Raw genomic sequence first — 25,236 nt, 5'->3', positions numbered from 1 at the left:
GGCAGCAGGAGAGAGACAGAAAGCAGTTTTCTTATAGTGAAAGATGTCTGTTGACATATTTTAGGCATAAAAACATCTGCCTCAATGGAGACATGAGAACTGAGGCAGAAAATCTCAGTGGATTTTCTCAAAAATTGAATAAGCCATGTAAAAAGACCATCTCTGGGTGCTCCAGAAGGAGAAAGCATATCTTTTTTCTACAGAAGGCACATTAATTGATGAGATCTTGCAAATCTTGAAGGTGCAGCTCCAACAGAAGATACCACTAGTCATACGGTTTTTTTAAATGTGAAAAGAAGCCTTTATTTTTTTTAACATATATTATGCCATGAAATCGTGGGGAATTGTCTCCAGCAGTCCTGGCTCTTTGCCATTGGTCCTCACAAAGTATGCTTCTCAGAGGGGTGCAGGCTAGCATGTTGGTGCTTATTTCTTGTGCTTCATTTTTTTTCACCTTCATGAGCTGCAGGAAACTGCTCAACAAGTATTTAGTGTGCTCAGTATGCACGTTTGGAGGCTGTGCTTAGAGCTAGCAGGTTGTTGGTTTGTCCCAGTACAGTTTTTCTTATAGCCTTATTTTTTTAAGTGGTCTCCTGTGTGATAGGGTCCAGAGCCTTGAATTAAAGAATTTGCTTCTCATGCAATTCCACCCCAACTTAGAAAATCCTAGTGAGCTCACCTAATTTTTGGAGTGAGTTTAGATCAAGCTGTAGATGGAAGAATCCTACCCACTTGAGCTCCACTTGAGCCCTCTTCTGAAGAACCTGGACTTGAAGGAGCAGAAGGAACACAGAAGTACCATCTGCCTTCCCTGGCCCTATTTGCAGCAATTTCAGTAGCTCCAGCCCAGCTAGTCAAGACATGGAAGATGTGAAAAGCACCATGAAGCCATCAAACCACACCAGGCTGAGAAGAGACTGAGCCCAAAGCTCCTGGTTACTTGGGAGTTGCTGTAACTACTAGGATAATATGTGGATGGGGAATATTAGCACCATTCAAAATAGTACCTACAATTGCATTTTAGGAGCACCCAGACCTGTAGGTCTGAGTGAACTCAGAAGGCTAAAGCAGAATAATGGTTTAGTTCATCCTCCCAGACTTCCCCTGATCACCCCTAGGGACAGAGGTGTAGTTCTGGGAGAGGCCAGAAACCACCCTGTGTCCTTCTCCAATGTGATGGGGAGCTTCTGCCGGTTGGGAGGATGGATCAGACTGCCGATTATGACCTTGGCCTCCCTCAGTTCATGTCTGCTTTTGATGAGGAGTCTTTGATTAGTTGAAGTCCTCTATCATGTTATCTTTTTTAATAAGGAGAATTATAAAGCAACAATTAAGGAAATAAATAAAAAAAAACCAAACAAAAACCAACCAACATCTCTCAGGGGAAGTTACCTAGCCAGTCTCTAGATATGTCCGTAGGTGACCACTGCTCTTTTAATAAAAGAGGTGTTTCTGCTCCTTGTGGGAAGTGCAGCTTCCAGTAGAGTCAAGGATTGGAAAGGGAAGTGCTACCTTCTTTAGGGAGCCATAACAAATACCTTCATTATGTAGCCCTGAGGCCTGCAAAGAGAAGCAGGGATTCAGACCTCATTGAATGAGACTAGCAGCAGTGCAGAGATTGCCTGCACAGTTTCTATGGAAAAATAATGGTTTATTTGTCAGACAAGCTGAAGAGTTGATGTACTTTCCATTTATACTGCCTTTTCTGTAATCTGCATGTCTTTCCCATCCACTAAGAAGATACTTGAAAAAATCCCAGATACAGGGGTAACAGCCTCCATGCTGAAGAAGTCAATGAAAAAGCTATATTGTCCTTAATGGAAGCTAGAAATGGTGCAATATTATCAGTTGTAAGGGTTATTATCTCTTTGTCTTCACACTTCAGTGTGGCCAGCAGCCTAGTTAGGACTGCCGAAACATACAGAGCACAAACAATTAGTACCTATGTGATGCATGTAATAGACATGGAATATATGAACCCTTCATAACACTGGAACTCAACAGCCTAAACTAACAAATATTTACATAGATAAATCTGCATAATTAGACTTTTTTGGAACAGTTTGTTTCTTTACACTTGCAATGCTGCACGTTATGCTGTTGATCCTTGATGTTGACGCAGCAATATCATTATCAAATTAAAACAGGCAGCAAGTGGCTTAAATCAGTCATCACTAGGTGTTTCCTACACTACTGTGAAATATCAAAGATTGCCAATATAAACAAATTAAGAAAGCGCAGTGTTTTAAAAAGCTAGATGTCAACATTACTGTAGTAATATTGTCATTAAACTGGAAAATACTAAAAGCTTGGCATTTGCAACCCATCAGTTTCAAACCATCAATTAATTCTTTAATTCAATCCCTATATAATATAGCAGTGCAGTAGTCAACATGAGATGAATGCTCATGGCATGAATTTTTACTTGCACTTCAGAAAGTTAGCTTCTCACTTCCTGATTAACTGTAGACTCTTTTTTTCTTTTGAGAATACTCTTAGTCAAAAAGCTATGAGAATTAAAAAATACCATTTCAGCTATTTGAGAAATTAATTTTGTTCCAAGTTTAAGGAGAAATTTCAATAAGGCATTGGAACTTGAAGAAGGGCTTTCACACAACGGATCTTTTCTTCATGGTACTGTAACTTATGTGTTTTGCCCTCTCAATCCAAAAGCACCACATATGGCTGAGGATTTTAGCGGCTGTTGTAACACAGATTAATTACAATGATCCCCTTGTACAAATCCCAGGCTGGATTCCATCAAACCATGCCCTAACTCCCAAGTATAGCATGCCCTTGTATCTTCCCTGCTTGCGGATTCCTCAGGCTACTGACTGTCACCACCAGGTCGATCACGGGAAGGGCCCAGCACGGCTGTGGAGTGCAGTGAAGTCAGCCCCTGCATTCCCAGTGAGCTAGATCTTAGCTATACCTCCTGGCATTGTTTTTACAGTTCTCTAATTACTTTCTTCATCGCTTCTACAAAATACATTACGATCCAGGTGCTGCTACATTCTGAACTGTTTTTGTAGGTAGCTTTACGCTCATTTGTCAAATAAATGAACATGGCACATTCCTTAATACCTTTATTTTTTCTAAGTAATTGTAAATCATTCATCCTCAACCAAATGTAATCCTTAATGCTCTGTTGGGCTTTAATCAAATAACAAAGCTAGTGATACAGAAACTACACTAGGATTTCAAATCACTACAGATTATCAGGATAGCATTACAAATGCTTTCTTGTCATGTGCCCAAAGACTGCACTTACAAAATGTCTTCTTACCGGCTCTGGGGGGCTGACCCTGGCTGAATGCCAGGCACCCACCAAACCCACTCTATTGCTCCCCTCCTCAGCTGGACAGGGGAGAGAAAATATAATTAAAAGCTCATGGATTGAAAAGAGGACAGGGAGATCACTCAGCAATTACTGTCATAGGCAAACCGGACTTGACTTAGTTTAATTTATCAATTCTGATTATTAGTATAGTATTAGCATAATAAGCAATAAGAACAAACCTATAAAACACCTTCCCCCTATGCTTCCCTTCTTCCTGGGCTCAACCTCACTCCTGATTTCTCTGTTGTCTCCCCCCAGCAGCACAGGGCCATGGGGAATGGGGCTGGGGTCAGTCCATCACACACTGTCTGTGCTGCTCCTTCCCCCTCAGGGGCAGGGTCCTCACACTGCCCTGCTCCACCCTGGGGTCTCTCCCATGGGAGACAGTTCTCCATGAACCTCTCCAAAGTAGGTCCTTCCCACGGGCTGCAGCTCTTCAGGAACTGCTCCAGTGTGCATCCCTCAGACAGAATGCAGTCCTTCAGGATCAGACTGCTCCAGCGAGGGTCCTTTCTATGGGGTCACAGCCTCCTTAGGGCATCCCCCTGCTCCAGCATGGGGTTCTCCACAGGCTGCAGGTGGATATTGGCTCCACCATGGATCTCCGTGGGCTGCAGGGCACAGCCTGCCTCACCACGGGCTTCACCACAGGCTGCAGGATGTAGAGGAATGAAGGCAGGTTAATTAACACTGATAACATACAGCTGTGGGCTGGCTTCAGGGGCGGTGGGCTGGCTGATGTGGATAACGTGCAGCTGTGGCTGGTTCTGTGAAGTGGTTGGGCAGCCAAGAAGAGAGAGCAGCCGAGGAAGAGAGAAAAGCAGAGAGAGCACATGTACCCTGGATGAGGAGAGACAAGGAGAAGGCAGCAGAGAGACTGGCACGAAGAGTATCGTGGAATGTGATGGTAAAAGACCTTGTTGTAGCTTGATAGTTTGGAGAGTGGTGTGACAGCAGGGGACTCTGCTGTGGTGCCTGAAGCACCCACTGCCCCCCCTTCTGCACTGACCTTGGTGTCTGCAGGGTTGTTGTTCTCACATATTCTCACTCCTCTCCCCTGGATGCTGTTGTGCAGCAGGTTTTTTTCCCTTTCTCAAATATGCTATTACAGAGGTGCTACCACCCTTGCTGATGTGCTTGGCCTTGGCCAGCAGTGGGTCCATCTTGGAGCTGGTTGGCTTTGGCTCCATTGGACACAGGGGAAGCTTCTAGCAGTTTCTCACAGAAGCCACCCCTGAGCCCTACTGCCGCCCCAGAAGAGGAAAAAGAAAAAAAAACCAAAACACAACTAAAACCCAACACCCTACCCCACAAACCTGATAGATACCCTGGCTCTGTGCCTTGTTTTCGAATTGATAACCAAAACTAAACTACATGTCTCTGAGCTGTCCCACTTCATTTAAGCTTGAAAGGTTAAAGGGGTCAATGTGCACCTGTATGATTACAAGGTTGGAAGTTTCAGAAAGGAAAAAGTTATCTCAAAAACCTACCAAAATAATTTTTCAAGGCTCTTTAGAGCTGCCTCCCCAGATACTCAGCTGGGCTTCAGGATACCTCAGCAGATCCAAAAAACAAATAGCAAGTGCAGTATTACTAGGCGTCATTTGTTCTTGGATGCAAATAATGTAAGACTTATTATTATTGTACTGGGAAATGTGTGAGACCACAGGAAATCTGAAATGAAAAGTGAAATTGGTTAGTCGGAGACAAGTGCCATCACTGCAGAATAGTTAGTAAATAGTATTTGCAACCACCTGCAAGTCACTTCCAAAGAAACAGAACCATATACAGCATGTTATGCCTCAATAAATTCAGTGCTTTTTGGATTTTTTGCTTTTCATTCTAACTCCTCTTGCCTGTCTAGCTTTCACTATGCGAGTACTTCACAGATTTAAGAAACATACCTTTGCAACAGGTCTTTCCGGACAAGGTTGGACAGCCAGTAACTGCATGATCATTCCGGTTCACAGGCAGGTTCTCTGGCAGAAGGCCAAGTCCTTTTCAGAGCCTGAACTACAAAGCTCTCCTATGTAGAAAGGGTCCTTTTAATACTTATTTTTGATTTACATTGAAAACAAATTTGCAGGTTTCCACTGGTAACTCGGGGACAGGGGTATCATGCAGATTTTCGGTGCCACCGCCAAATTATTTCTGGCATTCCCCCTCCCAGCCTTCTTGTGTCACTTCGATGTGCTGGTGTATAGCTCTATGTGGGTCATACAAAGTGTAAATAATTATTCAGTTAGCAAAAAGCCAGCAGAAAATAGTTAGTTACTTATAATCAAATTGAGCTGCTGATCCACTTTACTGTGTCACCTCCAGAAACGGTTCCAGCAGCACAGAGATGCTGTGGAAGCGAGTGACTCGGGGTGGCACCGCTGCACATCAAGCCATGGCTTTAGTGACTACATTCAGTGCATCTACTGCATGTTGCTTTGTGTCCATCCGTATATACTTATTATGTAAGTGTGTACTTGCAGAAATAGATCACTTCCAGATGTTATCAACAGGATATAACGTTTACGCCCTCTCTTGGGGCTTGAGAAAGGACATCAATGGTTTGTCTTGTAGTAACAATTCACAAGATGTCATGGTTGTGGAGAATAAATTCATTCGCTTGAGAGCAGCAACAGTAACGTAATGGGTGCTGGAGTGAAAGCCAAGGTTTTCTGGTCCTCCTGAAGAAAGCACTTAAGAGATCCTGACTCCAGAGGAGAATGGAGCACAGGTAAGAGGTTTGTCTCCCTCTCTGCAGCTTGCCTGTAATGGCTCAGGCTTTAAACTTGTACTTCAGTTGGCCAAATTGAGGCAAGCCTTATGTGTGGGGGGTCCTTATATATTAATGTTTAAAAAAAGAAGGCCACATTTAAAATTTATTTTCCTTTTTCACACTAAAATGCATTGTAAATGAGTGCCAGTTAGATGATCCAAACATTTTCCTTTCCTGAGGAACATACCTCCTGTGCATTTGAAATAGTTTGCCCTTCTCTAAGTTCACAGTTCACAGATTAAATTGCTGTGTAAGTCCTAACTCAAAGTTGTGTTGTCTCCCAAGATATATATGAATTAATTTATTCACTGTTTTTCTGTGCAGTCCACGTACTTCTACGTTCTTAATTAAAAAATAATTAGCTATGTTTTTAGTATAGCAGGCCAAATTCCCACTTCATTATTGCTTGATGAAATAATAATAAAGTTAAAATGTGTTAGATTAGCTATTAATTTCTTTTTATTAATAATTCAACTTTTACACAGATATATACAGCTTGCCATAATCTTAGCATCATTACAGAGCAAACCATCTGTTTGAATGGGATATTGTAAATAGAGCTAATTTTAGGGTTCTCCAGTCTGGCGTAATAGTCTGTCTCCTGCCAGACAATCAAATCAGGAAGAATAGATTAACTCCTTTTTTTAGGACCCATCCTCTGACAGGAGCAAAGAATGAACAATCCTTCTTGGAGCAAAGCTTTACCCTGAAAAGCGTTAGACACCGATCTTAGTCCAGTAGCTAGATATCTAAAGACTTTGATGAATGAGGGCCAGAGCTCTCAGCACCTCGCAGGAGGGAGTTAGTAGTGTGGCAGCCTCTGCAGGAGGTGGGATCACTGCTCTTAGAAATGAACAGGCTGCTGCAATAGCTGGTTCGGTTAACAGGGGGAAAAATGTTGAGGATAAAAGCTAAATTTAAGTCTCCACTTCATGCACAATCTTTCTAATATATCTTGAATTAAATCTACGGTGCCCAGGAACCTGGATTGCTATTTGAGAGAAATCATTTTGAGATATCAAAGAAATTTTTAGAAACTACAGGGAAGGCTCATCATTCTATACGTTGGTACAAATGCCACCTATAGGTATAGAGGAGAAGATTCACAAGCTAAACCGATAAAACGTGCTGTACCTTAACCCCAAATGACATAGCAGACCTATTGAGGAGCTTGGGGTGGGAAGGGAAAGGGAGGACTGAGAGCCACAGCAAGGCTGGCAAGAGCTGTAGAACGTTCAGGTCTGATTAAGACAACGGCTAACAACTTTAGGACGTAAATAATCCCTACCATGCCAAAGCCAGTACGAAGAGATTAAGATCAGTCATCAGAAATAAAGAAATGTGAGATTTACAGTTGTAGCATGGAATCCATGTACAACATAAAGGATATATACTTGATTTACAGATTTTGCATATATCAAATGTAACATAGCTTCTTAAAAATGCATTAGAGTAGGTTCCATGAAAAAAAAAAATGTGGCTGAGGGAAACAAATTAGAAACTGAAGCCATGACTGAGATAGCACTTTCATTTCTTTTAAACTTCAAAATTAAATCTTATTATGAACTGTCTCAGGATTGCTTGAGCACAAACCCCTTTACTTTCTTTAGAAATTCATGACTAAACACAAAAAGTGCTTCCTGGTTATTGAAGAAAGTGGGTCACTAGTTTCTACATTCAGATACATTCAAATGATGTGGCTTCTTAAACTTTAAACATGTCTCATTGTATATAAACCTCAGCAAGGAATGTGCACTTTGGTGCATATGAAAATATTGGTTGAGACACTGAGACGTTTGATATACTGCACATGCACCACTCATTAATTTTCCCTGACAATTTATATGCATAGCTGTTGGGTTATCCAAATATCAACTTGCATGTACCCTGAGAGCTTGGAAGGTTCACACCCTTTTTAAATGCAGGCAGCCTTTCTTCTCCGTGAGATCCCATTAGGCCTCTGTAGTGCACTTGCCAGAAGGCTGAAGCTCAGCAGGTGTGGTCTTTCTGTAAATTTTTCCCAGTGGAAGTTTAATGGGAACCTCTCACACATATTAAAATATAATACTCACACAGATGTTTGCTGGATCAGGACCTCAGTTTGCAAACTCAGGAGGCAGGGACTATATCTTTTAGTATACACTAGCACATCCTGACTCTAGATCAAGGTCCTACATGACAGAAAATTAATTAATAACTGAACAGTCATGAAAATATTCCCTATGAAAGCTGCTAAATTATGAAAGGCACAGTTCTAGAAAAGCAATAGGTACATTCTGGAAATAAAAGAATTTCAGGGTGCTCAGCACTTTGTATCATGGGCACTTATTTACTCGGTATAATGTTTCACAAAATGTAAGTAAAAAAGTGCAGCTACATGTTTCCAGATAGGTGACATGGAGATTATTCGCTTGGTCTTTACAAAATAGTTTGGAGATTAAATGTTGTGCAAAGGCTATGTTACTAAAACATGTGCTCTCATTGCATCTTTGCACTGTCATGCTCATTAGGACACAGTAATTACAGTGGCGCTCCCCTGAGATGGAAATTATGTTTCTGACAGCTTCTGTTCCTGGCCCAACCATAAAATGTCCTAAACCTGAACATACCAACATTTGGCCTGAGAGCAACCACTTCATACCATTTGAACAGAGATATAATTTAAAGAGAAGTTAAAATCACACCTCGTAATACAGGGAAGTTACCTTCCCTGTTTCAGCTGAACAATTTGTTCAAAGCCTCAAGTCTGGACTCACTGCACATCCCACGTAGCTGATTCTTAGAACAAACAATTCCTTTGGAGATTGAGGTCTAAACTGCACACTGGATTCTGACTCAGTTGGAATAAATATATTTTTACCAGGAAAGAAATCAAATTAGCTCAGTTTTGAGGCACACATGACCAAGTCAACCCAAGTATGTAGTATAACTTCATCACAGAAAAGTCTATAATCAGTTACAGGAATAAGAATTACAGAGAAAGAGGCTGAAACTCAGTTGTCTATTTTATGGATGCACTGCATGGACCATGACCTCCCGCCTTCTTGCAGATCTGCTTTGCAGTCCACCTAAATTTCACTAGTTAATGTGATAGCTACATCACACAGTGAAAAAAATAAATTTGGGGACTCCTGCACTAGAAGCGTTAATTATTTTTTTATTAATAGTTATTCTGGTAACAAAAGAAAGAAAAAGCCCACCACCTTTAGGTGGCTGTTTTAGGAGGCAAGATCTGTCACTTTATGATGGAGAAGCCTTAATGTGATAAAGAATGCTGACATTTATCTTTAAAATATGTTAATAGTACCACCTATATCCCTTTTTTGTTTCCTCATGTCCGAGCCCACCACCTGGAGTCGGCACTACCAAGAATAAATACATGCTAAACTTTATAGTGATGGCATCTCAGCCACTATGATTTCTGGGAACACAGCACACATTTACTGTGCCACACTAACTGGACTTGCTTTGGGACCAGTCTGCATTGCAAGACATCTGTTGCCTTTCCTTGTCCTTCATGCAGATGTATTCGAAGGTATTTGTCAAACCCCTTCACGTTCAGTTTTCTATTTGCTTATTTCAGTTTCTACGAGGGTATAAACTAGTAAATGGCTGTGATCTACTCCTGCATATAAATTTGTTGTGGAATAAGTACCTAGTGAGACCACAACATACAGGGCTCGGAAATTATTTCTTCTTGGTGTGCTGGGTGGTTGCAACAAATTCATAACTGCCCCTCTGTAGACCAGTGCTTTTAATACAACAGAATCAGCATAACAGAGTAGGATCACTGTTATGCTGACTTTAAATGTCTAGTTGATTCGTAAGTGTCCGAGCAGCTGGTTAGTGTGGAGGTAAGTTGCCACTGTGCTCCGAAGTACAGCTATGTGCAAACTGTGCGTGTCTCCTGCAATCCTGATTAGTGTTGGCCAATCAACCATTCAAAAAGTTGCAGCAATGGAGGTTTTGTGGTTTGACCAAAGATTATGGGCATTAGAAATAGGAAAAATACTGGCTTTCAGAGAATGGAGAGCTTACACTTTGTGGGGAACAAGGATAATACTTGTACCCATAGTTCAGTTACCACAGATAATGTCTCCTGCAGCATTTGTTCACCACTGGGGCAAGTTCATGAGAACCATTCCAAGAACCACATAAAAGATACATGATATCAGGATTTTGAGAAAGTCTTGTCTTCCGACTCATGAAACTATGTTCTTATGTCAGAGAGCTTGGCTGAAAAAAGCCTGACCGTACACTTACAGCTGCAGGAGAGAGGTGGAGTGAGATACAGTTTCAAAAGTCCTTGCAATACCAAGTGAGTGGGTAATGAAACAGCATATTATATTTAATCCAAATATTACACACACACACAATGGATTACTCTAACGTACTTAAGACCACTTAGGAAAGAGGCCACTGAGTCGTCATAGATAATTCTCTGAATACTGGCACGGAATTTTAGAGGCAGTAAAAAAAAATTTGAATACTGTTTCAGAAACTATTTGTACACAGAAACTGAAAACAAAAGACAAACTCTGACTGTGATGTTGTAAAAAGTCATACGTAGTACACTTACATCTTGGACACTGTCTGCTTTAGTGGTCATCTCAACTCCAAAAAGTTTTAGCAAAAACTAGAAAAAAACATAGAGGGTGAGCTCAGAAAAATGTAACACTTCAGCTTGGAAAAGAAACTACTGCAGTGGGAGAAAACACAGTTCTTTATATTTTAATGGTTGTGAAGAGTATAAATACATAATGATTATTTATTATTTCTCATACTACAAAAGTAGGGGTCATCCAGCAAAATTGTCAGATGAGATCTGAGAACACACCTCATCATATTAACATAACAACAATACATTGTTTCGAAATGAAACACAATCCACTAGGACATTGTATAAACCAAAGTATAGGGGTTCTGAGAAGGATCAGACAAAATCCATGCCTGTTAAATGTGGTGGTCTGCTTGTAAACTCTGCCTCGGGAAGTCCCTAGTCCCTGCGAGTTGTCGCCATGTACAGAGAGGGGGTGCCAAGGAATGCTGTGTTTCTTATGATCTTTCCCAAAGAAACCACTACCTGTTGCTCTTAAAAACAGGGTGTTGTGATAGGTGGCCCTTTAGTCAGACCAAGTATGACAGTTCTCATAATTCATGCTTGTACATTTGCCCAACTGTATGGAAGACTTTACTGCCCACAGAATACTTTGGATAGGGATCCTGATCACTGTGGTTAATATCGTCCATATGACTGTGGCACACTGAGCCCTACACCTATGCAAGCCTAATTACGAGTGGGTTTGCAGGCTGTAGTTCTGTGGCTGTAGACCTGATACTATGGCCCTAGCTAGGCTGAGCCCAGGCAGTTAATCATGAAAAGGTGCTTTCTGTGCTCACGTTGTGGCACAGAGTGATGGAGGATAAGAAGAGTCTTCAATACTGGCATACAATGGTGTGGGAGCTTATAGGGTACTTTTTAAAGGGACTATGTCTCAGCAGTACCTCTGCTGTTCTCTTTCCCTCAGTAGTGCTTCCTTTTGAGATGTTGCAGCACAAACTGCATGGGCTATATAGAGATGGGATTTGCTCAAAACAAATAACATTCTGTTTTTAATGGATATTTAGAGGTTTTGGGTAATGACAGGGGAAAGCCACGGCGTGAACATTCCTTAAAAAGTTATGAGGACTCCACAATCAGTAATGGTAGGATAGAGTAACAAGTAGTGATATTGATTTAGACATACTGTTCTCTCCTGATAGGATTAAACCATTTTAAGGATTTTTAGTTTCGGGTTTTTTGGGGTTTTTTTATTTTACATGAACACTCTTAAACACTTTTTAAGTAATACTTCAGGAAATCTCTTCTTGCTTCTTGCAAGTATGAATCAATAAAACAGCTCACAAACTTAAGCAGGAAGACATCTGATTATTTGCCAGGTAAGATATCTAGTGCTGTGTAATGATGTTTTTATCAGTCCACTCTACGTGCCCTCCTAGAATTTCCCATTTACTCATATTTCTCCCAAGAGCTTGTTTATAGCCCAAATTTATTTAATTTTTTATTAATGTTTCCTGAAATAAATAAACTGTGCCCTTCAACTGTCCCTTGCAGTTAATTATGTTAACTGGGACAGCTATTCTTTGGACATTTTATAAAACACTGAAACTCTCATCTGAACTAGGCCACTAACTAATTGCTATGCACAGGCAACAACGCCACATTATTTCTGAAACCCTGTCATCATTGTCCTGTAACTGAAAATCCACAGCAATGGTGAATTATCTTGTGTACGACCACTTTAAATCATAAAATTTGCTGCTTAAACAAAGTCTCTGTTATTTAATTTCTTGGGCATAACAGAGAATAATATTATGTATTTTTGCAAATTAAGTTTCAGAATAAATAATCTTAACGTTGTAAAAGAACATAATGCTATTTAGAAAATAGTGTCAACACTCAAAATGACCAGGTTAATTAATGTTCAAAGTATTGTCTTAGAAATACGGCATCCTTTTCAATTTTGGGTATGGCAAGTTATTGTTATCTGTGTAGGAATGCAGCTTTGTTTATCTTTGTTAGACGCTTGTTAACTCCTTATTAAGATTTTAGGGTACACATAACCACTGCATAAAAGCTATAGTATCCACACCTCTGACGGCCGTTATAGAGCTGTTTAGAATAGCTCTTTGGACAGCAAGGTGAATAGATCTATCAGTGAATAAATTCATGGGACGTTGACTGCTACTACCGGAGTAATCACGAGGTTGAGAATGACCTCAAGAACGGTTGGAGAGAAATGCTTTTATTTGTCCTCTAGTGAAGTGTGACCTGAAAAGAATCATCTCTGGGGACTACTCATGAGCCCTTACTCAAGTGTTCCCTTTTAGGTGCTAAGCTTGGTAAAATGATAAACAATGTTATTTTTTCCCTTCTGTTTTGTACTCGTGCTGAGGCTGTCTGGGCCTTTTAGAGGTATTTACAAACCAGGCATCAGAGCTTTCGAGGACCATGATTCCTTGTACCTAATCTACAGCCTCCTGTTAAAGCACAGTGGCAGCAATTCATTACCTTATAAACTTTTGCCTTATTCTTCTTCCCTGTTGATTTAGCTGATCTCAACTTTTAATTTTAACTTTTAATTGGTCTTGTCTAAATTATTTGTACATAAAACCCTGAAGTATGGCTGGAATCTCATGCCCTAAACCTCCTCTGCTTTGGCAAGGGAACTGCATGTAATGGACCCCACACGACTTCCTTTGCGTAAGGAAGGGTTTCTGATCAACCAGGAATCATGCTTGAGCTTCTGCCAATCCTTTTGTCAGAAGGTTTGTTTTTAACATTGCTAATGATTTGGAAAACAAAATGGAATTTGTGGGACAATCTCCAAAATATTTATGGTAATTAGCACAGGGAAAAGAAAAAGCCCTTCACAGGCTACCCAAAACATCTGCCCTGCTACAGGAGAGGAAGTAGTTAAGAGAATTTCTGAGCATGCTTTGTCAGTTGCTAAACCGTTAAAATTACTGTGCCAGACATAACCATGGAAGCAAACAATGGAAGTGCACTTGCTAATTCCATTCCAAATTTATCCTAAAGGTGCTGAAGTTGTTTGGAATTATGTCTGAAATTGGCAGAGCTGAAAGTATTCACCCCATTTTTATAAACAATGGAAGAAGTCTTGCGGAATTACCACTCTTATTGCTGGAACATACATCTGATACACCAATTTAAGTAAAAATGCTATTTGGGGCCTTTTTATAAATCCTATTATTTCTAGCAAGACAGTGAACTCCCAGTATTATGATAGAAATCATACCATAAAGTCATAGTAATTTAATTTTGGCATTGAATAATCTTCAGCTCCAGATTCATTGTTAGTGCAACTAAAATAAAGCCAAGAAAAATTTTTCCAGGACACTTATCATAACAGTCTAAAAAATTTTAATTCTAATAATCCGAAACATTCTTCCACATATCTCTAAAACATTTGAGATGGAAATATGTGTGCACATCTAAGTTTATATAACTATGTGTAGTGTTAAATGAAGGCATTTTCATTAGTGATGAAAAGATAGCACTGTAAAGATTTCATATATTTCAGATAAGCAGGCTTGGAAATCTAGAAATACTTTTCATTCCTCATCACCAGCCAATTCAGGAAATTAATTTAAAAAGGATATTTCAAGGAAGATTTTTTTCAAGTATTTTGTGTGGTTTGAAGAGAAGGAATGTGATTTACCATACCTTTATGTAGGTCATTTAAGTCACTCCAGAGTGTAAGTATATTCAGAATAGAAGCATTTTAGACCACCTTTGCAAATCTATTACTGCTCATGTTAGATCTGTTCTTGTGTGATTAAGTGACAACAAAGCAGTGAATAGTTAGGCCTCTTCTGAATATATATATTTTTTTTTTTTTGTAGAAATGGGAAAATTCATAGAAAACTCTGCACTATTTGGGCAAATACTTAAAAAAGTTTGGAAGCATACTTCAAGCATTATTTATTCTCCTTGAATCATAAATTGGGCCAGAATATCTTCTGAGAACATGCTGCACTGTAGCATATATATTTTATTTGCCTTGTGCTAGATTTACTGTTATAAGAAGGGCACGATCTACAAGTCAAAACAATAACACTGGGATGTGGGAGAATTAAATTCTCGTTCTACCCCAGGCACACTGTGCAGCACAAATGAATGGCTGTATAGGCATATGACTACTTCTACCTGCCTCCAATTTACAGCTGTCTTGAAAACTGATGCAGGTGGCTAGTGGTACCGTGTGCGTGGATATTCCCTCATAGTGCTTCAACACATCCAGCAACATGTGTTGGCCAGGTAGGGCTTTTTTCCTGCAATGCCTGGACTATGCAATGTCAACTAATAAAAATTGCAACAGACATTTTTACTGGTGTATTATTTTAATATATATTTTATGTATGCTACAATGAAATAATTTTAGTATTTCTGTGACTCTGGCATTGGTCTCCAAATTTGTGGAGTCTTAAGATACTTACCGCCAGTTGTTGAAGTTAAACTGTTTAATTAGATTTAAGTCATGCAGGATAAAACTTTTGCAAGAAAGGGGTAAAGTATGAGGGGTACAAAGACAGTTCTGGGTAAAAATCCCACTGGCTAAACAGATGCATGCCTAAGTGGAAAAAGAGATGAAAAAGAAAAAGAGAAAAAACAGAAATGAGGGAGCAAGATCACAGAAAGTTGGTGAGCTCCTGAAAAGGAACAGCCTTTTGTGGCTGTGATGGAATTCCTATAGAAATGCCTGCAGGTTCAGAGAAGTCATTCTCAGCAGCATACTACCGACAGAATCATCTAACAGTCCAGGCTGGAAAGGACACCTGAAGTTCATCTGGCACAACGTCCTGTTCAAAACAAGCTGAACTTCAAAGCCAGACTGGGTTGCTCGGGACCTTGTCTTGTCAAATTTTGAAAATCTCCAGGCATGAAACTCCTCGATCTCTCTAGCAGCCTGCTCTGGTGCTCACCACCCTTCTGGGTGGAAAATGTTGTGCTTAAGCCCAGCTGGATGTTCTCCAGGTGCACCTTGCTACTGCTGCCTCTTGGCATTGCAGTCATCTGTGACAAGAACCTGGCTCTGCCTTCTCAGTAACTGCCATGCCAGGGCATGCCGTGGGTCAGCGTGGCAGGGCTCCCCCCCAGGGCTCATCCCACCAGCCCCCGTGAAGGAGCAGGGCAGGCTGTGGGCAGCCCCCATCCAGGTCTGCTGTGCTGCTGAGGCTGGTGGGAGGTTGAGCAGGGAACGTGAAGCAGGGTCAGGCCTGGCGGGGGTAACTGTGGTCAGACACAGCCCTGTGATCTCTGAGCAAGTCCATAGTGATGAGGCTGGCTGAGGCCGCGCTGCGAAGCCAGCCGGCGGGTGGTCAGGGTCCACACTGGCAGGACCTGTGGCCAGGTACAAGCAGGGTTGTGGTGGAGCTGGAGCAGTGGCCGATGGCCCTGGGGGGCTGAAATGGGTCATGGGCAGTGGGCAGGGTGGGAGGACCCCTGGGACGGGCAGGGCTGGTGGTCACCTGGGAATGCTGGCACTTCAAACCTACTATTGGATTCCTTGCTTAACTTCAGGAGTACGTTCTCTATTTCAAAGTAATTTTTTTAAAAAATTCCACCTTTGAGTTACAAGCCACACTTCTAGATAATAAAAAAATATCAACATTAAAATTAAACAATAACCATGTACTGCTTATGCTGTTTGATTTTTGCTTCTCCTTCAACTTAACTAACTAAAACCATGCTTCCCCATGGTCAAAAAATGAACACAATTTTCAAATTACCAAGCGTCAAGATTGCTAATGCTACTGTAAAATGTTTATGTAATAGAGACTTTAAAAATGCTTCAGTCCTGGTTTTAAATCATTAAACAATTCACCTTTTTTAAAGCCAATCTTTTGTCTGCCAAATTTACCTGATATTGCCAACTCAATAAACAAATTTAGAACTCAATAAAAATTTATAACACAATACACAAATTTATAGAAACACATGTTTCTATAAATGCATTGGCAATAAAAAGGCGGCTAAGGAGAATCTCCATCCTTTATTGGATGTGGGGGAAAGCATAGTGCCAAAGGACGAGGAAAGGCTGAGGTACTCTAATGCCTTTTTTCCCTCTCAGTCTCTAATATTAAGACCAGTTGTTCTCAGGGTACCCAGCTCCCTGCGCTGGAAGACAGGGATGGGGAGCAGAACGAAGCCCCCGTAATCCAAGGGGACATGGTCAGTGACCTGCTGCTCCACTCGGACACACACAAGTCTATGGGGCCAGGTGGGATCCACCCAGGGGCACTGAGGGAGCTGGCAGAAGTGCTCACCGAGCCACCTTCGATCATCTATCAGCAGACTTGGCAAACCAGGGGTGGGTGGGGTGTCCCAGTTCACTGGAAGTCAGCAAATGTGACACCCATCTACAAGAAGGGCTGGAAGGAGGATCCAGGGAACGACAGGCCTGTCAGCCTGACCTCAGCGCCGGGGAAGGTTGTGGAGCAGGTCACCCTGAGGCCATCACACAGCATGTGCAGGACAACTGGGGATCGGGCCCCGCCAGCAGGGGTTATGAAAGGCAGGTCCTGCCTGCCTGACCTGATCTCCTATGACAAGGTGACCTGCCTAGCGGAGGAGGGAAAGGCTGTGGATGTTTTCTACGGGGGTGTCTGGACCAATGCGCCAAGGCTAATTCTATGAAGTTCAACACAGAGAAGTGCCAGGTCCTGCACTTGGGTCACCACAACCCCACGCAGCACTGCAGGCTTGGAGAAGAGGGGCTGGAAAGCTGCCTGGTGGGAAAGGGTCTAGGGGTGCTGGCTGGCAGCCGGCTGAACATGAGCCATCACTGTGGCCAGGAGGGCAACAGCGTGCAGGCTTGTATTGGAAACAGTGGGGCCAGCAGGACTAGGGAAGGGACTGTCCCCCTGTACTTGTGGGGTCTGTGTACTGGTGACGCCGTAACTCAAATCCTGGGTTCAGTTTTAGACCTCTCGCTACAAAAATGACATTTGAGGTGCTGAAGCGTGTCCAGAGAAGGGCAACAAAGCCAGTGAAGGATCTGGAGCACAAGTCTTATGAGGAGCAGCTGAGGGAACTGGGGGTGTTTACCCTGGAGAAAAGGAGACTGGGGGACATCTTACTGCTCTCTGCAACTACCTGAAAGGAGACTGTAGCAAGGTGGGGGTTGGTCTCTTCTCCCAGATAACAAGGGGCAGGACAAGAAAAAACAGCCTCAAGTTGCCCAGGGGACGTTTAGATTGGATATTAGGAAAAATTTCTTCCCCAAAAGGGTGGTCAAGCATTTGGAACAGTCTGCCAAGGGACATGGTTGAGTCACCATCCCTGAAGGTATTTAAAAGACACGTGGATGTGGCACTTAGGCCCATGGTTTGCCGGTAGACTCAGCAGTGCTAAATTAACAGTTGGACTTGATCTTAAAATTGTCTTTTCCAACTTAAACAATTCTATGATTCTATGAACTCATTCAGGTCATATCCCCGCAGGAAAGGACATGGGGTTATGCTGGATTGCAAACCTAGCATGAGTTAATGGTGTTGCACTATTGCAAAAAAAGCAAACACTGTGCTGAGAAGTGTAAAGGGAATTGCCATTGGTAAAACATGTGAAGTCCTCAGCTGATTCAGGGCTGGTGAGTGAGGTCTTGGCTGGAGTACCACTACCCATAGTGAGCACGCAACACTTATCAGTTGGTAATAGATCAACTACAGATCTTGATGGGGTATGTTAGACATGAAATACAAGTACTGCCCTAAATACTAGTTAATTGAGTGTTTTCATCAGGATGTAGGAGTTCCCTTTTTCTTCTTCCGAACTGGTAGCTCTGGAAGCTAACTCCTCCCCAGTGCCACAGCAGGATACGGAGATCCCAGGCTCAGCAGTGCTTCAAACAATGGTTCGAGGGGGTCCAAATCCTCTGATCAGTCATAGTCTGACAGAGGGACGTTTCCCAGGCTCCCTTCTTAAATATTTAAACTGAGTCAGTCATCTTAATTAACTACTTTGGCAACAAGTTTTCTTTCCTGTACTTCTTTCTCCTTACAGTTGACTTTCCAAAGCAGACTGTGAAGCCTTATTTATTGGAGCTTTTTAACACTAGGTTGAGATACTAAGGCACGCTAGATGACCAATGTTCCTTCTAGTCTCTTTTTTCTATTTCAAGTAGAGCTTTCCATATGTCCATAGTACATCCGGAGACATTTGAGAGAGACGGTAAGTGTAGGGGGTAGGAGGAGAAAATCATCAATATAGGTACTTATGAAAAATTATAAGTAGGAGTTTTAAAAGTGTTCCAAGTGAAACCATTTGAGAAACAGAATCAGGTACCTTCCAGAAGGGAAAAGCCACTGTATTTTCTGTCACAAACAGCCTGATAACATAGGATGCTCACAAATCATTTATCTTAATGTGGGCTAACATTTGCAAAAATACCTATATCACATACACAGCCATAAAAAATAATTTGGCCACTTAAAAAGGCTTTATTTATATTCTTGTAATACAGCTTTATTGTGCAATGCCATTTTTTTTTTGGAATAACCACCTCTCACTGCAGATGTAACTGCTGAACGTTATTCCTTTGGCCCATTTTGAACTGGTTTTGCAATTCAAATGTGAGGTCCTTGAAGAGCCACTCTAAAATTTGTCTTGCTCAAAGATACTCTGCAAAGGCAATACAATTACGTGACAAAATACACAGGAGGTTATGAACACTAGCAAGGAAAGCAATCAATAGAAGCAGACTTGGACAAATAAATCCCTCCTAATCCTGTTAAATGCTAAAATGTTCCAGGCCTCAAGTGGCCTTTTTCTTGTTTCTTTGGTCATCCGCTGAAAAGGTCTGTTGCCATTCTTGTAACTCAGGGACACATTCATCCTAATGGAGAGTTACATTTTGTTTTTATTAGTGTTTGAACATAACAAACAGGATAAATTCTGTTTTTAGGAAGACAGGGAGGAATAAATTTGTACTTACAATAGTAAATGTTTTCTGAAGTCTGATCACGTGAAAAAAAAAAAATATCCAAATGAACTTCACCTCAATTGGCTGTTTCATTACATACCTTTTATAACTGGGGTGAGGTGAGTGAGGTGAGGACAAGTCCTTTGCAGGGGTCAGACCTCAGAACACAGGTACTCGCAGCGATTGCAGTGACTTTTGGCATAAATCAAAGAGGTGTTTTTTATAGACACTGTTGCAACATGAAGATAAAAATTACACCAATGTACATTGCTCTCTCTTGGACGAAAATGTTGCATTTACATTAGTATTCTATCAGAATGGTTTCAGTGTACTCATAAAGAAAGGAAAAGGGCTGTTTCTATGTTGCTTTTTCTTTTTATCATGACTAAGAAAGACCTAAAACGCAACCTTGATATCCATGATACCTACTGAAGGTAATATTCAGTACTTGGGTAGGCAGATATTCAGCTACCCACGCAAATCCAAGGACAGCTGGAAAATTAGTCACAAAGGCTCCAGGTTTAAAAGTTGTTGAAAGCTTTTTATTAATACTGCTTTCCATAATACTTCTGAGACGATGGACTGAGGGAGAAGTTTATTTACCGAATTTTCTGCTGACTTCCTAATCTAGTTTCCAGAAATACAGACTTGGAACCCTTTGAATTTTCCTTTGTTAATTAACCCCAAATGAACTTTTTGGAGCTACTTAATAGGAAGTTCAGAAAAGGATGGATTCTGTGGGAGCCTTTTTTTCTTGTTTATTTTTTAATAAACTATGCAGTACTAGAATGGACACAAGGCCTACAGATTAGATGTGAAGAGGTAAGTTTAAAAGAGCTACAAAGTTTCGGTCTGTTTGTGGCCTGACAACAGAGGACAAAGCCCTCCATCCTTCAGTATTTTTCTAGCCACTCGTTTTACACTGTGTGATTTCTCTAGCAGGACCGTAATATCTGTAAGGAAATTATTTCTGCTTACAGATGCGAGTTTAGAGGAATAAAGCCACAGTCGTACAGTGCATGATGGACCGCACGCAAACAATTCCCGCACATACTGCAGACAAATGTTAGGGGTAGCAGCACGCACCAGCTGAACACCTGCTCTGCCCTAACACCCTCCCCGCCGAGCAGGGTGACCCCAAACAGCACAGCCGAAGCCGGCACGCCGCGCCCCCGCAGCCCGCAGCTAATCACCGCAAACACACGCTCCTGGCCGCGCACAGCGCTGCAGCCCAGCCCCCTCGGGGAAGGTTGGGTTTCAGCGGCATTTAACAGTAGAAGGAAAGTGAAACCCGACTGCTGCTGAAGCGCCCGGGCGCAGCTCTAGCGTGTGGCCGGGTGCGGGGGATCCGCGCTGCGGCGCTTGTCAGCGCCCGGCGGGTGCTCCCGGCGCCGGGCCCCCCGCGACACTCGGCGGGATGCGGGAGAGCGGGTGCTGCCATCTCCCCCTCGGCAGGTGACGGAGACCAGCCCGCCTCTAACGGGCCCAGGGCGACCTGGAGAGGCTCCCCGCGGCGGTCCGAGGCAGGGCGGGCTGCATAGCCTTCGCAACCGCCGGGCCCGCCGGGGGGCTCGGGCCCGCACCCCGCGTTGCCCCGCGTCGCACCTGGGCGCCCGCCCGTCCGCGCTGCGCGGAGCTGCCGGTGACTCAGCGGCGCCCCGGTGACCCCCCCGGCGGCGGCGTCTCGCCGCGGCTCTGCCCCCTCCCTCCCTCCCCGCCGGCAGGATCATCCCACCCCGCCGGGCGGTCACCTCAGCAGGAGGAGCCGCCGCTTCGCCTCCGCTCCCGCAGCGACCTGACGGCAGCGAGCCTCGCCGCGCCATGCAAGCAGGGAAGGCGGCCGAGAGCCGGCGCGGCGGCCGGCCCCTGCAGGTCACCATGAAGAGGGGCTACGAGGTGCTCCGCGACCCGCACCTCAACAAGGTAGGGGCGGGCGGGGCAGGGCCGCCGGGCGCCGAGGGCGGGAGCCCTCTCCCTCGCCCGGCCCGCCGTCCGCCCGCGGGGGACGGAGAAACCTGCCGCGGCCGGGCGCTGCCGCCGCAGCCGGAGCCGGGCCCGAGGCGGGGGGGCGCCGGGCCGGGCCGCCTCCCGCCGCCGCCACCTGTCGCGGCGCAGCGCCCGGCCCGCCCCCGCGCAGCGGCCGCCGTGCCGGGCCCCGGTGGGGCGGCGGTACTTCCTGCGGGCCGGGCGGCGCTTCCTCTTCCTTCGGGGCGCCGGGAGCCCGCGGGCGGCGGCGAGCGCCGTGTCCGCCCCCGTCCCACCAGCCCCGGGGCGCGGAGCCCGCGGCGGGCGGCGGCGCCATCCCCGCTGCCGCGGCGGGAGGCGGAGGATGCTGCGCGGAGTTGTGCCGCTCGGGTGCGAGGTCCCGCTGCCGTGCCTGTGTTTGCCCGGTGCCCTCCTTCTCTGCCAGCGCTCTTTCCCATGGGTGCCCCACCTTGTCTCCCTGCGGGAGGGCCTGGCTTTTCGTGCCGTCCTACGTTTTATCCCCTGGCAGGTGGAAGGGGCATTTTATCAGCGCCGTTCCGCCTGCAGTGAAATTCAGCTCCGGTTCCCCTCTGCTCCGCATCGGCAAAGGCACCCAGCTTGCAAGAGCTGCCGTTACACAGCAAAACCTTTTTGACGCATCTCCCATTTGTTTAAGAATAGTAATTCAGCTTGATACAAGCATCTAAACATGTTAAGCTAATCTGGAGAAAATAACGCTGAGTAAGTAACTGTTTGCACGGCTCTGATAAAGATGCAAAGTTCACACAGCAAAATCTACTTTGTTGGCATGACAGGCCCTGGATTCGCTGCTAAAATGAAAAATGGGTAAATATGCCACACCTAGCACATGAAGCCTTGGTCAAGTCATTAGCCCCAAATTTGTTCTTGCATGTTACTTTTAACGGTGCTCTGTCTTGTGCCTCTGCACTAGAATGTATAGGCAGTCATTTTACTTACTGCTGGGTTGAGTCAATTGACAAAAAATATGTCTCTAGTTTTACTGGATAGGTTGACTCATCGCTGAAAGCTCCACGTATTAGTTAGATGAATAGCGCTTTTATTAGTCTTGGTGCTTGACTACAAAATTTTCTCAGAGGCTGTCTTATGTCTGTCTACGTGTAGGCCTGAGAAGGCCTCCTGAGGTCAGGTGAAAGGAAAATTAACCAAAATAGAAAACTCCCAAGAAGAAACCAAGGAGAGACTATTTTGCTTGGGATTGCTTTTAAGCAGCTGCAGTATTCACGGAAAAAGTCTGATTCAGAACAACCAGGAAAGCCAACCTGAGAAAAAACGCCACTTTATTTTAAGAAGTAAAATGGGGCTTATTCTAAAGTGCATTGATAAAGGGCAGTTGGTAGCAAAGCAGGGTCATTGCTACCTTTTTCCCCTCAACCATCATACATCTTGCCCCTGAACAGCATACCTGGAGATGAGGTGCTAATGAGGAAGGGTCTTGCTTGATTTCCTGGCTTAAGCTTTATTCTCCCCTCCCCCTCAGCTGCGGCATAGCACATATGTATGGTGCAGCAGAGAAGCAGGAAAAAATAGTTGTTCATTATCAGCTACATCTACCCTCTACCCAGCTAATGCAGAGTTTGGTGTTAGAAAAGGTCAGCTGAAAAATTCAGTCTTTTTGCATGTGAGGAGAGTCTGGTCCTGGTCTAGTGAACAATGGGTGATCCAGTTTTCTGACTGACAAGTGATTTTTGGTGGATGTGGATGTATTATACCCTTATATATATATACAGACACGCATGCACCCCATAATATATATATATATCTGATTGCCAAATATTTAAATATTCATGGGAAGTGCAATTAAATATGTTGAGGGCTGCCAACATAGTTGCCAGTTTGATAGCTTGTGGCCTGCCTGCATGCAGGGGAGCTGGTACTCCCAGTTCACTTTCTATTGCCAAGGCTGTTAAACAAGCATCATATTGCAGAGAACTCAATTTGAAGTAGATAAAATATCTCCTGTAATGATTCTAAAGTACAGGGATTGTTTGCAATTCTGCAGAAGTGCCAGAACTTTCTATCTCTTGGGCCCTGCCTAAGAGCTGCAGTTCCTTGGTATCAGCACTTTCTTTTGGATCCAGTACCAGTTTGAATAGTACTATTTGCATATACTTGGCAAAAGTAAACTGTAAGTACTGAGAATGGTATCTAGCAGTCACTAGTAGAAAAATAAGACAAATGATGTTTTCGGGGTCTCTTAAGCCAAAGACAGCTGGTCTGTCAAGCAGCTACAGCTGAAGTGTGCTAGAACATGTGAAAGCTTGAGGGCTTGCATCCTCAAGTAATGCATTCCTTGTCTCAGACAAGTTGAAATTTTGACGGGGAACTATTTACACTTGGACTTCTTTAAAAATAGATGTAAGAAGAAATAAGGAGCTAGATTATTTTTATTTTTTTTATAAATAGCTACCTCCACTTAGTGCCCCACTCATCCAACAATAAAGCTGGATTTCTGCACGTTGGGTGTGTACATCACTTTTTATACTTGACCACGATGGCTGGGAAGAGGTGCGAGAAAGGGCTCTAGGGGTGCCAGGGTAAACACCCAAATGTCTTCTTTTCCGCTTCCTCTTTACTTCTACCTGGATGACAAAATTTCCAGAACATACTAAGCGCTGAAGTATGTTGAAGCCCTAGGTAATGTCAGTAATTCACAAACGTGTACAAACTTCACTGAAGGAAAACTTCATAAAAATGCTTAGTGGGTTTGTGTTTTGTTGGTTTTTTTGTCGCCCCCCGCCCCCGCCCCCCCAACATCAGGGCATTTTTTGCCTACATATGAAACCATTGCTGCCTTTACAAGGCCACTGAGTGGCTTGCCCCATCTCAGCAGCAGGGACGCGTCAAAAATCATGAGGAACAGCAGATTGTAACATACTGAGTTTAATTACTTGAGGCTACATAGCCAGCTCTTTGGGCAATAATAATGATTCAGTTTATCATCTGAGATTTTAGGTCCGTAGTGTTTAAAAGTGTATTTAGAACTTTTTTGGTAATTGGTTTTTGTTTGTTTGGGTTTTTTTTCCCCTCAGGCAACTTAAACACATTGTAAAGAGCAAGGAAATATACAAGGAAAACAAACAGTTTCACTTTTCATTGAAATAGACTGCATTAGCAACCTTTGGCTGGGAGTTATATGCTCTTTAAGCTGATGAATTACAGAAGGCCGAAACTAATTTGCTCTCCTCCTCCTATAAATCTCATTTATGCTTTATTCAATGTACAAGTTTGCAGTTTTAAAGCACCCAAATCATTTAGCGCTGAACTTTCACCTCATCTTTAATTTTTTTGCCTTTTAATATTGTTTAAATGAATCATAAGTTCCCATAAGCTGCTTATTTTCAGAATCTCAGTGTGAAAATATGCAAACACATATTTCAATACCAAACTGTTCCAATAGCCTGCATTAGTTGCCAAGTCTAAACACGTCCCTGATTGAGAAACTGCCATTGGAGAAGTGCTTTGCTTACAGGCTGCTTTCGTATTCATGCAGAGCGGTTCAGCAAGCAGGAAATTAGCGATTCTATTAAATATAAGTGCTGGAGGGCTCCCCCCCCCCTCCCCAGATGCTTAATACTAACCCCTCTCAACTAAGCTGTGACATTAGTTGTTGGCTG

The 25,236-nt window shown here is 43.3% G+C and overlaps 1 protein-coding gene across 1 annotated transcript in view; it reads left to right on the top strand.

The window, feature by feature from the left end:
* Window positions 1-21,326: 21,326 nt before the first annotated feature.
* ME1 (malic enzyme 1) overlaps window positions 21,327-25,236 on the top strand; it is a 185,098-nt gene continuing 181,188 nt past the window's right edge. The window contains exon 1 of the mRNA XM_037391683.1: window positions 21,327-21,538. Within this exon, the coding sequence (XP_037247580.1) occupies window positions 21,437-21,538 (102 nt within the window). The 5' untranslated portion in view covers window positions 21,327-21,436. The remainder of the gene's footprint in view (window positions 21,539-25,236) is intronic.

This window comes from Falco rusticolus, chromosome 6 (genome assembly GCF_015220075.1).
Source record: "Falco rusticolus isolate bFalRus1 chromosome 6, bFalRus1.pri, whole genome shotgun sequence".
NCBI lineage: Eukaryota > Metazoa > Chordata > Aves > Falconiformes > Falconidae > Falco > Falco rusticolus.
Note: the sequence above shows the minus strand (reverse complement) of the source record. Positions and strands in the feature narration are given on the sequence as shown.